At 43.6% G+C, this 12,500-nt stretch overlaps 1 protein-coding gene across 1 annotated transcript in view; it reads right to left on the reverse strand.

Annotated features, from left to right (window-relative positions):
- The window catches only part of LOC138210420 (semaphorin-3D), a 54,395-nt gene that overhangs the window by 1,929 nt on the left and 39,966 nt on the right, over positions 1–12,500 (reverse strand). Inside the window, 15 exon segments of the mRNA XM_069169572.1 lie at positions 1–30; positions 110–255; positions 902–966; positions 1,255–1,412; positions 1,942–1,983; positions 3,661–3,749; positions 6,172–6,394; positions 7,704–7,848; positions 8,647–8,716; positions 8,996–9,110; positions 9,599–9,741; positions 10,436–10,564; positions 11,430–11,517; positions 12,110–12,229; positions 12,358–12,420. The exon segment at positions 1–30 is cut by the window's left edge and continues 111 nt beyond it. Coding sequence (XP_069025673.1) covers positions 1–30; positions 110–255; positions 902–966; positions 1,255–1,412; positions 1,942–1,983; positions 3,661–3,749; positions 6,172–6,394; positions 7,704–7,848; positions 8,647–8,716; positions 8,996–9,110; positions 9,599–9,741; positions 10,436–10,564; positions 11,430–11,517; positions 12,110–12,229; positions 12,358–12,420 — 1,626 coding nt within the window.

Consider the following 12,500-nt stretch of genomic DNA (forward strand, 5'->3'; position numbering starts at 1 on the left):
GCGCTCGTCGTCGTCGTCGCCGTGAGGCAGCTGAGAGGAGACGGAGACGGTCAGGATGAGACACCCAGCGGAGGACAGGACAGGACGTACGAGGACGGGCGGGACTCACCTCTCGGCTCTCGGCGGTTTGCTGCTGGCCGTCTGACGGCTGCGTCGTCCACCTGATCTCAGCCTGCGACGACCGAGGGACGCACTCCAGGAAGGTGGAGTTCCCCTCCACGCCGTACACCACCTTCACCTCCACGGAGGCCGAGTCTGACACGCACATATGAAGATCACATGACATTTTAGGGAAACGTGATGATAATAATAACATGATGAACATATTTCTGGTGGTCGGAGTGATTATGAGCACAAACACCTGCAAGAGACAGCAAGAAACACATTTAATCTTTTATTTATATTGTTATTATTATTATTATATTATAGTTTTAACCTTTACTCAGTGTTTTTGGATGCAAAACTGCAGTTACACAGTACGTCCTCTAGAGGGCGGCACACCTCTAAAAATATGTAGAAATAGCTGCATAATAACGTGTTTTTATGTGTTTTGAGGTCTAACCTGCAGTTTGGATTTGACTCCATCCTGAATACTTCAGATTAAAAACTCATTAGTATTTTAATTCACATGAACACTCTTTGATCGCAGGTTTTTTTTTTTATTTCATAAAATCAAGTCATATGATCTTCAGGTATTCACTCGCTGTCAAAACTCAAACAGTCAGAGATTTATGAAGATCTCCTCTGAAGCCACGAGACAAAGCGTTGTCCTGCTCAGACATTTTTACATTCCTACTGCCACTTTAAAATATGTGTGTGTGTGTAAATCCTCCGTCCACGATGTGGCTGACGACAGGAACATATTTCCAGCAGTTTATTCATACCAGACGGAGGTTCTTACCGTCCTCTGTGACGGGACACTGACTCCAGGGATCTCCGTACTTCACATCCTGTCTCCGAGCCCGCCTGACACACACACACACACACACACACACACACACACACACACACACACACACACACACACACAGATCAGGGTCTCCGCTGTGTATCTGTCTCCTTAGAAGGACTCGTTTCATGTTTGGTTGAATTTAAAGGAGCATTTCATCAGTTCAATGCAACAAGATAAGATAAGAACTAAAATAAAAAGGTGATATTGTATTTTTTCATGACAGAATATTGAATCAGATCAGAAATCTGATCGAAGCTGGATTCTCTGGTGCTGGTCAACGTTCTGTCTCCGAGCATCTCTACCTCTTGCTGGTGGTGAAGTATCTGGAGCAGGTCTGTCCGTCCCACGAGCAGTACGGGTCTCTGGACAGACAGCACTCAGCACAGGCAGAACCGTACAACTCACACCTCTGGAGACCCAACTGGACCACACCGAGCTCACTGGACACAAACAGCTGCTCCTGTGGAGGAGAGGAGAGGAGAGGAGAGGAGAGGAGAGGAGAGGAGAGGAGAGGAGAGGAGAGGAGAGGAGAGGAGAGGAGAGGAGAACAAGAGGAGGAAGAGGAGAGAGATTCATTACATTTTTGTGGATTCACCTCCTTTCATCTCTTTTTCACTTGCAAGTTGCACTTTGTCCTCCTGCAACAATATTCTTAATATATATCTTTACATTTATCAGTAAATCTGTCGTCTGGATGTCTGAACTCAAAATTTACTGCGTTGAACTGTTCTGGAGAAACATCTGGGAGGATTTATCTTCACGTTTTTATCTGATTGTAAACCCTGAATCATCCTGGAAGTTCAAGAGGCTGCAACACAGCAGCTCGGCTAGTTAGAACATTATTAATGATTATTATTATAGGTTATATGATTGAAAGCAGGTCCTCAAATTAATCTGTTGTGTAATTTGTAAGTAGACAGACAGACAGACGGAGGAGGTGGAGGAGGAGGAGGAGGATGAGGAGGAGGAGGAGGAGGAGGAGGACCTACTCTTTTGGTGGACAGCTGCATGCTCAGGATGGGAGTCGGACTCTGTGGGATGAAGAAACAGAATGGACACAAAATATTCATGAATATTTGGCAGAAGAAGTCCTCAGGTATTTATTGAAGTATTAAAACCACACTGTCAGAAATGTGACTGAGACGGTACAACCACAAAACGTTTCAGGTATTTAAATGAAGAATGATTTAAATGATTATCAGAATGGTTTTCAATTGATTTCTTTGGCTCAGTTATTTTAATCGTCGAAGTATTTCACCTCTATTTGTAAATATTGGTTTTTAATTCAATTTATAGCAACACACCGTATTTTATGTGTGTAAAAATGTTCTGTAAAGTAACCTTCAACTCCAGCAGGTAATAAAATGCAGAAAAAAGTCCTGTAGAGATAATAAAGTAGCATAAACAGAAATAAAAACAGTCTTTCAGTAAACAGACTTCTCATATTATGACTGCAGGAATGTAGGAAGGAGGTTCGACTTGTGTGACTGACGCCTAAAAAGCGGAACGGCCCTTTAAGTAAACTCATATTTCAGCCTTTCGGAGGTCGACGCTAAACGAAGGTCAGAGCAGCTACTGAGACCAGGAATCTAATAAGTGTCTTTCTCCGTCTTCAGACGGATGAAATTACCCCGCAGCTCCAGTTGTCCGGCTCGCTTGCATGTTTCAGCATCTCACAAAAGGGAGTCGGCGACCCCTGACCTCCGCAAGCCGGGTGGAGGAGGAGGAGGAAGAGGAGGAGATGATGGAGGAGGAGGAGGAGGAGGAGGAGCGTGGATTTATTTTTACAGAAAACCAGCAAATAAACTGTGAAACAGCTGCTGGAAGCGTGTTTATTCCAGCTGTGAGGAGACGTGCTGGCAGGATGTTGTCTTCCTTCCTTTCACCTGTGTTCAGCTTTAATTTCTCCATTTCAGTTTCTGCTTCCTTCTCTCACGTATTCTTTTATTTCCTGCCCCTATTTTTGTCTTTATCCCCCCCACCCACCCCCACCCATTTCCCCCCCCATCCATTAGCTTCTTGGGAAATATGTGCCCTGCTCTGTTTATTCATGTTTACTGGATGTTTTCCAGACAGATCTGCAGGTGGACACCAAAACATTTGATTTTAGCTATAAAAATCCGGAGTGTGTTTGAGCTTCTGTGTGATAACATATGAGGGATTATATTCAGATGGACCTCCAGAAAACTAATAAGAAGGAGTGACTTTAGCTAACAACACCGAGATAACTGATGGACACATTTTATTCACTTTGGATTTGATGAGAGAAGTTGAATGGGAGTCTATGGAGCCGGAGGCTTTTTGGAGCCGACCTCTAGTGGCACTCGCTGGTATTGCAGCTGAAGACACTTCTGGATCAGAACCATTTTACAGACCTGAAGCTACGAACTCTTTTATAAACAGTCTGTGGTTCGAACACTAAACTTCGAAAGGTACACCGATTAAAAAAAAGAAAGGGGGAAAAAAAACAAAAAAAAAACAGAAAAAAGATCAAACAAAAATATTTTCCCATCCGCGTTCCACTTGATTTTCTATCTCCATATGTAAGTGCATCCCTCACTGTTTGCTTCCCCGAACCCGAAACACAGTCACAGGCGACCCCAATACATAAACATATCATTACATGAGACGAGCAATCACTATTCATAAACACGTCTGTGTTTGGATGTTTTGTCTTTCAAAAACCTTCCTGGACGGCTGCGTCTCACCTGGAAGACGGTCAGCTCCTCCAGGATGATCTCCTCCGAGGCCGAGTTAACTTTAAGGACCAACACCACCTTCACCACCTTCCCATCGTCTGGAAAAGAACAGAACAAATACTGATAAGTCAGTGAACACATAATAATGATATATTACAAATGTGCATTCATATTTAGGCTTTGAAACCAAACTCTCGCCTGGTTCATTATTTACAGGAAAGGTTTTTAATTCTGCATCCATAACTGTATCCCAAAAAAAACACAGAATTCTGTTTTTGTCGAATATTGTTTGCTGATTTTGTAGACTGCATTTTGTTTTTTAAAGTTCAGAAGATACAAAACAAATTTAATAAATCTCTTATCAGGCAAATAAAAGGTTTAAAGTGATGAAACAAACACTGTTAAAATGACAAAAAATGTATCTTAAACTATTTCAGTTAATTTGCTATTTAGATTTCAAACAGGATTATTCATTTCTACCATCAACAGCTCCAGTTTTCTCTTCTTAACCACTGAGGACTCGCATGGTTTCCTTCTCAAAGTCACAGTAAGTTATATTTTAAACAATAATATAATTTCCAAAACATTTTTACGGTTCAGTTTGACCTTTGACCCTCTTTATTTACAGCTTCAGGCTGCAGCAGCACCACAGCAGGAAGTCAGTCAGGAGTTCAGATTTAGACCTGGTGGTTGAAATTTAAGGCCTCCGGTCAGGTGAGGTCAAGGGTCGTTGCTATGGGAACCTCAGACACACGGATCTGCTACTCACTGGCACAGATTTATTATAATTTAAGAAATGTGATGATGCAGCTGCTAAAAAAACGGACCTACAAATATCCAAATACGAGATTTAGATTCTTCCGCGACAGAAAATAGTCCCTAACAAATGATCTGTTTCCTCCTGTGAGAGTAAAGTTTGCTAAAAGCTCCACTGCCCGGCTGTTTGAGCCTTCTTTAAGAATAAAACTTTATGTCTGTGGACTGTTTTATAAGATTTACATCATCTGAAGGATCAAATGGGACTAATGCTGTTGATTTTGGTCTTTTAATGGGATTTAAATGGCAAAAGCAAAAACTCATAAAACTCCGTTCTGCACTATTTAATTCTACATAAACTAAATACAGATTTAACGTCCTCATATCTAAACACTGATTATTTGAAGGTTTAAAGTGATTTTGACATTTAAAAACAAGAAAGATAATGTCTGAAAAACAATAAAAGTAGGATAAGTAGGTCATTAAAGCCAGAATTATTGACATGTAATTGTTAACAGATTTTTAAGGACCTCGTGTGGCTTAATTCAGCGACAATAACAGGGAGGTTTGGGTGCTTAAAACAGAATTAACGAGCCACAACTCAACGCGTGACCTCTGGGTGACCTGCAGACTTTTCAAAGCTACAATTTAATTTTAGAATAAACTACCGTGATGTTAGCACGTGGCTACACGTGAAATAAGGACATCATCCACCCATACAAATCATCTGTCAACTGGTCAGACGAGTGGAGAGATTCATCACGAGGGAATCAGAGCACTTGAAAGAGCAGAAGGAGCGTTTATCAGGCAGGTAAATGTGCAGCTGATGGAGGAGATGAGAGATGTTGGAGAGGAATCCACTTAGAGGAGATGTATGGAGCAGCCGGAGAACCTCTGGCCCCGTCGGCCTGTCACCGCCGGTTAAATAACTTCCACCATTAATCACACACACACACACACACACACACACACACACACACACACACACACACACACACACACACACACAGGATCATAAATACCGATGTGCACACACCCACCGAGTTCCTGCAGCTGTGACAGTCGCAAAGAAGAAGAAAGAAAAAAAACACGCTAAGCACTCAGGAACCAGTTCACCCCGCCAAAATAAAAGCTCTCCGTTTCACACCTTCACAGGTGCTTTAAGGAAATTATGAATGAAAGCATGATGACACAACACTAAACTCTCACTACATAAACTTTTTTCTACGTCGGGCTTAAACTCTGGATCCATTTAGTTAAAATCAGTTTGAGCTGATTCACCAAAGTAAAAACGGACATTTGATTTCTTATATTTTGTTTTTCATTCCTGCTTCATCTCTGGTTTTTCTCTGTTTTGATGAAGAGTAGCTCTCTTCCTCTTCTCTCCTCTCTCCGACCACCACATCCATCAGCAGAAAAAAATATCTTTTTAATCCCTTTTCATTTCCATGAGAAAGTTTATCTTCCATGTGATTCTCGTTGGAAACATTTTTAATAAAAGTGTCATTTAATATCAGTTTATTTTCATCGTAGTTTTTCTTCTTCTCGTCTTTCCTTCCGTGCTTCTGTTACTCCTTTTCCTTCGTGCTCTCAATCAACTGAAATATCTCTAATTACAAAAAAGTCCAGCACTTCAAGTTCAGATTGAAGTTTCTATTTCAACGACTGTAGTTATCTTTGAAATATTTGCTTAATAAATGAGAGCAGAGACACGTCATCGGCTGCACTTGTGTTATTAAAAACTCTCCCTCTTCATCTCCTCACCTGTGCCCAGGTGCAGGACGTCGTAGGGTCCGTCCTCGGCGTCCACCCGGTCCACGACGACCCTCTTCAGCATGTAGGTGGAGTTGACCCGGGTCAGGACGGGTCGGCCGCCCAGCGGCAGGACGGGCTCCCACATCAGCTGGTGCTGCCGCATGAAGCTCACCACTTCGTCCGGGAAGTCCTTGGTGGACTTGTGGAGGGCGTCGTAGGTCTCGCTGGGACACTGGAGGACAAACCGGAGGGATGTTAACATATGAGGGATTATTTTCAGATGGACCTCCAGAAAACTAATAAGAAGGAGTGACTTTAGCTAACAACACCGAGATAACTGATGGACACATTTTATTCACTTTGGATTTGATGAGAGAAGTTGAATGGGAGTCTATGGAGCCGGAGGCTTTTTGGAGCCGACCTCTAGTGGCACTCGCTGGTATTGCAGCTGAAGACACTTCTGGATCAGAACCATTTTACAGACCTGAAGCTACGAACTCTTTTATATCCAGTCTGTGGTCGAACCACATCTGAGGATAACAGAGAGAAGTAAATAAGCTTCAGTGAACAAGATGGGAGTGATTATTTTCTGTGTTCAGGGGGTTACAACCGCAGCATCTCTGTGACGGCTTCATTTTGGTTTCCATCTTTCCGCCTGACGTGACTTCACCTCCCTGCAATCAACCTCGAGATCCAACAGCCCTCCGCAGAGAGCTGACCTCCCCGACAGGCAGTGAAACCACACCTGACACACACACACACACACACACACACACACACACACACACACACACACACACACACACACACACACACACACACACTGAAACCCTCGTGACAGGTTGAGGGTTCCCAGAGGAGCTCCCAGCGAGGTGTTAAATCACCAGACGTTCTGCCTCACAGCTTCATCAGCTTGTTTTCATTACAGCCTTCGTGTGTGTGATCTCACCGGAAACTCTTAGTTTCACACAAACAGGAAGACTATCGTGGCTCCACTGTGTTGGCAAAGAATTATGGGCCGTGAAGCTTTAATATGGCAGCTTTTTGGAAATTAAAACGACAACCTGTTAAAAAAAAAAAAACCTGTCCTTAAAGGGCCAGTTCACCTCAGAAGTGCTGAACTCAAGGCTGCAGAACGACAGCTCACAAACTAATCACTGTTGGTTTCCACTCATGGACACTATGCCCCGCCCACCTATGACCTGTCTGCACCACAGACCTGTCAATCAAACAGACACGCCCCCAAAAACAGGTCTTCTTGAATCTTCTTTTCTAATGAATGAGGGATTATTTTCAGATGGACCTCCAGAAAACTAATAAGAAGGAGTGACTTTAGCTAACAACACCGAGATAACTGATGGACACATTTTATTCACTTTGGATTTGATGAGAGAAGTTGAATGGGAGTCTATGGAGCCGGAGGCTTTTTGGAGCCGACCTCTAGTGGCACTCGCTGGTATTGCAGCTGAAGGACTGTAACTCCTGCCTGGTAGAAGAGTGTAAACAACCTGTTATCCCAGTGTGTTGTGTGTTGTACTCACAGTTCCTGGTCTCGGGTAGGGGATGCGGCCCTTGTACTCGACCCAGCGGTAGTCCGGACCTTCCTTATGGGCGAACGGTCCGTTGAAAGCAGCACGAATAGACGCCATGGAGAAGACACACACCGCTGAGCCACGAAATATGGAGCTGTGGGAGGGAGAGGAGGTGTTGGTGAAGGATGAAGGAAGGAAGGAAGCAGCGAAGGAGGAGACGAGGTGGGAGTGCTTCTCTACGGCGGGGCAACGATAACACAACCAGCCGGGCCTCTTCAACTTTGACCCCAGACACCCACCCACACCTGACCTCTGCTGCTCCGCACCGCTGGGCGCGCACGTCGAAGCACGAGAACTTTGCTTCAGTGGTTAAAGTGACAATAAAGTTTTAATTAGAAGTTCTTCAGTAAACTGGACTGAAAAGAAACACGTTATTTCAGTCGTGACTCCCACCGAGGTCACGTCCTCCGGGAGATTTATGGAAATCTGAGGGAATAAAATCACGCGAGGAAGACTTTGCAAATCTTAGTTGTTGTTGTTTTTTTGGGAGATTTGACTGTTTACGGAATAAATAAACTAATTAGAAACTAATAACAAACCTGGAACCAGATCATAATTCACAGGACTAAAAAACTGTTTAATTAAAAACTAAAATATTACATTTATATAATTAGCTTTTAGAAATCATAAAATCTGTAGCTTTATGTCAGTGGTTCATTCTTAAAGTTGTCTACGTGCGAAAAAAGGTTAAGTTATGTTATTTAAACCCAAAAAATAATTGTAGTTATATTTTGATATTGTAAATATTCAGCTAAATTTAAACTACACGCAGCTTTGATGTTTCACATTAAAATGACAAATTCCACACGTACATATTGATACTGGAGTGTTTGAACTCTTTATCATTTATTCATTTGAAGAAGTTTTTCATTGGAAGTATTTCCTGAGTCACCTGGATGTGCTGAAGACTCCGTAGATGGACGGGCTCTGAGGGTCTTTGGTCTCCAGAACAAAGATGTCCTCTAGAAAAAACACAGATTCATTTCAAATACAACATTATGAATCAAATCAAAAGCCAAAGGGAGGAGGAAAGGAAGGAGGGAAGGAAGGAGGACAGGAAGGAAAGGAGGGTGACATTTACTGCAGTTCTTCATTGTGCTTTTGTTTAAAGATAAAGGAGGGTTAGAGAGAGATAACCGTGATATCAAAGGTCTGTTCCAGACCAGGAGGAAGGAAGAGGAGGGAAGAGGAGGGAAGAGGAGGGAAGAGGAGGGAAGAGGAGGGAAGAGGAGGGAAGTTACCGAGCTCATCGAACTGTGTGTCGACTCCAGATGGACCCGGGACAGAACAGACCAACCGGGCTTTGAGGAAGGTCGTCCAACGGTTGATCAGACTCCTCTTCCCCCCAACGTCATTCTGGATGGAGGGAGAGAGGAGGGAGGAGAGGAGAGGAGAGGAGAGGAGAGGAGAGGAGAGGAGAGGAGAGGAGAGGAGAGGAGAGGAGAGGAGAGGAGAGGAGAGGAGGAGGAGGAAGAGAGGAGAGGAGGTGAAACATGAACTAGACAATAAATTATGTTGTAATCTAAAATTTTTCACTTACAAAAGCAAAATATTTGCAGCCAGATTGTGTGATTTGAAATGACTTCAACACCACAGTTCACCAAATTTCTCGTAAACTTCTGATAACAAGTTTTCCATTAACAGTAAATATGTTAACTGATTTATCATAAAACTTTGCTGGCGACATCATTTCTGCCAATAATGGTCTTATTTTTTATATTCCCAAGGTAGTTGCTGTATTATTTAGCGGCGTGTGGATCGATACTAAATAAATATGCAGAGGTCTGACGGAGATGTTGTTTTCAGACTAATCCCTCCATGAAGATGTGAACCCCAACGAGTACCTTGCAGACTCGAGCCACCCGGCTGTACACCCTGCGGTCCCACGGCCCCGCCTCCACCGCCCGCTCCTTCAAGAAGAAGTACACCTTGTCGTCGTCGGGGCTGTGAGTGTCGGGGACGGAGAAGGAGCCCACGAACTCCGGCTCTGAGGGGAGACGGACCACCTTCAGCTCTCAGGACGATGGAGGACCATCGCGTGTTTGTTGTCGCAGTTCTTTTAAATTGGGATGTTTGTTTTTGTTTCACGTCTCAAGATTAAAAAGGTGACGTCACCTGTTGGTTTGTGAACATTATGAAGCCTCCAGGTCAGATTTTGTCGTCGCCACCGACCACAGACTGAATATAAAAGTGTTCGTAGCTTCCAGGTCTAAAGCTACGAACCAGATCCACCGCTGGCTCCTCCCCCAGCTCGTCCAAATATGGTCACTTCCTGCTCCGAACCTCTCTGAACTAGCAAAGATGGTGACGGACAGAATCTGAACTGGAGGATTCATAACGTTCACAAACCAACGATGACATCACTGATGGATGATGACATCACTGCTGGATGATGACATCACTGCTGGTTGCTGATTGGTCCAGAGCGGTAGCCTGTGTAAACGTCTGGTTTTAAGACTTTTAGTTAATAATGTTGTTGTTTTTTGACCAAATAAAGTTGCGATGAATCAAATTCCCACAGAAAAACTGAGATGTATGAAGTATTGTTTCAGGACAGAAGTTCTGGTTGCTGGACTGAAGATGAACTTGGTCGATGTAATAAAATGTTATAAAATGTAATAAAATGTAATAAAATGCTGGTCGTAACTGAGACCTGAAAATGACCTCCCGGCTCTTCTCACCGTTGAGCCAGTTGTGGTCGTAGGCTTCGGTGCGGATGTAATGCTGACTGCTGCCCTGGATCGACGTGCGGAAGATGGCGGCGTTGGCTCCCATAAAATCCACCGAGGTGCCAGCGTACAGTTCACCGTCTGTGGAGGAAGAAACACGGAAAGAAGGACAACACAATATTATTTTATTGTTAAGTAGATATTTGCAAGCCGATGCATTTATGTGAAAAAATATAAATTCTTCTCATCTTGTTTATGAGATTTTCATAATTGACTAAAGTGTTAATTACAATTTTTGTACTCAGTTGTTTTGATTGAAAAAAGTTGCCTGAATGGCTGAAAGCACTTCCTGTAGCTCTGCGTGCAGCTGGCGAAGAGCGCCGCAGTTTATTAATCTGCTGCGAACGCCTCACATTTATCTGGCGGCCCCTTCGGAGGGACCCGACCCTTATGTTGTGAAACTAACTGACTCCAAGAAGTTTTAAATTCCACCTCGAGCAGCTGCACCAGTGAAATGATGGCTGAATGGGTTCAGTCACATTCGGCTAAAAATACTTTGTACTTTTACTCGAGCAGGATTTTGATTGCAGGAATCTTATTTGTAATGAAGTATTTCTACGTTTGTGTACTTTTACTGCAGTAAACGATCTGAACTGTCAACACAGACACAACCAGCAGTTTATACAAATGTATGGTGTCTCTTTAATTCGTCAAAAACATCCAGATGTGCAGCGTGGATGTGTTTTATGTCCTTTATGTCCTCGGTGTTGCGTTCGGGGGCAACAGCTGACGTCAGCACGTGAAATAAGTCACGCGGACCACACACACGGCGAGCAGGCGGACAGACGGACGATTGTACGCCAAAGAACATGAGTGTCACCAGAATATGAACATGGCTGTTGGGGAATGACACTGATTTAATGCATCCACTCTGTGTGTGTGTGTGTGTGTGTGTGTGTGTGTGTGTGTGTGTGTGTGTGTGTGTGTGTGTGTGTGTCAAACCTACCAGTGAGCCGAGCAGCGAAGGGCTCGTTGGGACTGTAGGGACATTTTCCTCTGCCGGACTCCAACGTGTGAGGCAGCATGAAGGAGTTCTGCAGAGAGAGACCACACACACACACACACACACACACACACACACACACACACACACACACACACACACACTCAGAATGATCAATAAACAGAAGGACACTGTGTGGTGTCTGATCTTGGACGGAGGACGTCGGTCCTCTGAGAACAAACTACACAAACACGTAGTGTGTTTCACCAAATGTGTGTTTTGTGTCTCTTTGTGTGTTGTTTTGTGTTTATTTGTCGTCCTTCTCTTCGTGGTCATTTAATTCCTTTTGTGTGTTTTGCAGGTGAAGAATTAAATTGAAGAATGACTTTGTTGAAGCTTCTTTTCCTGATCCTGACAGACATGTTCAGTAATCTGTTCGTGCTGAATACATTTCTTCGATTACACATTATTCGTAACGGCGCTGAAAATACTGAATTTGTCTTCGGATTATCGATGTGTGGATAATAATTTACAGAAAAAGGGATAAATGCACCAACAAACAACAAGAAAGCAGAAAGTTTGAATCTCATTAGAAGCTCAAAGTTGAACCTTGGAGTCCAACATTTCAGAGAGTTAGTGTGGCGTCCCTGTTGGACGGAGTGAATGAGGACTTCCTGTTGTACCTGTGCGTTGTGGCCGAGCTGCAGTAACACACACTGAGGGTGGAAAGCTCCGGTGCCGCAAGCGTACACGAAGGTTTTATTGAAAGGCTGCAGCAGACGCACGAAGTTGGCGCACTCTGTCTGAAAAAATAAAACACACAAGAAAAAACCTTCACTCTCAGTTTAACACGTTTCACAGTTCATACAACCTTTAAAACAAACAGCGTCATCATACGATGTTTGTTGGTGGATGATTTCAGGACTCTCACCTCCAGACTCTTCCCCGTCATCAGGCAATGCTCCACATGTTGTCTTTGAGCCGGCCAGTGGATCTGACCGAGACACAGCAAAGAACTGTTCAGAGATCAGCAACACTTTTCATCGCAGCAAACAGGCGGTCAAATCAAAATCA

This window comes from Embiotoca jacksoni, unplaced genomic scaffold (assembly GCF_022577435.1).
Source record: "Embiotoca jacksoni isolate LCO1_2020_lvr unplaced genomic scaffold, fEmbJac1.0.p SCAF_46, whole genome shotgun sequence".
In the NCBI taxonomy this organism is placed as follows: domain Eukaryota; kingdom Metazoa; phylum Chordata; class Actinopteri; family Embiotocidae; genus Embiotoca; species Embiotoca jacksoni.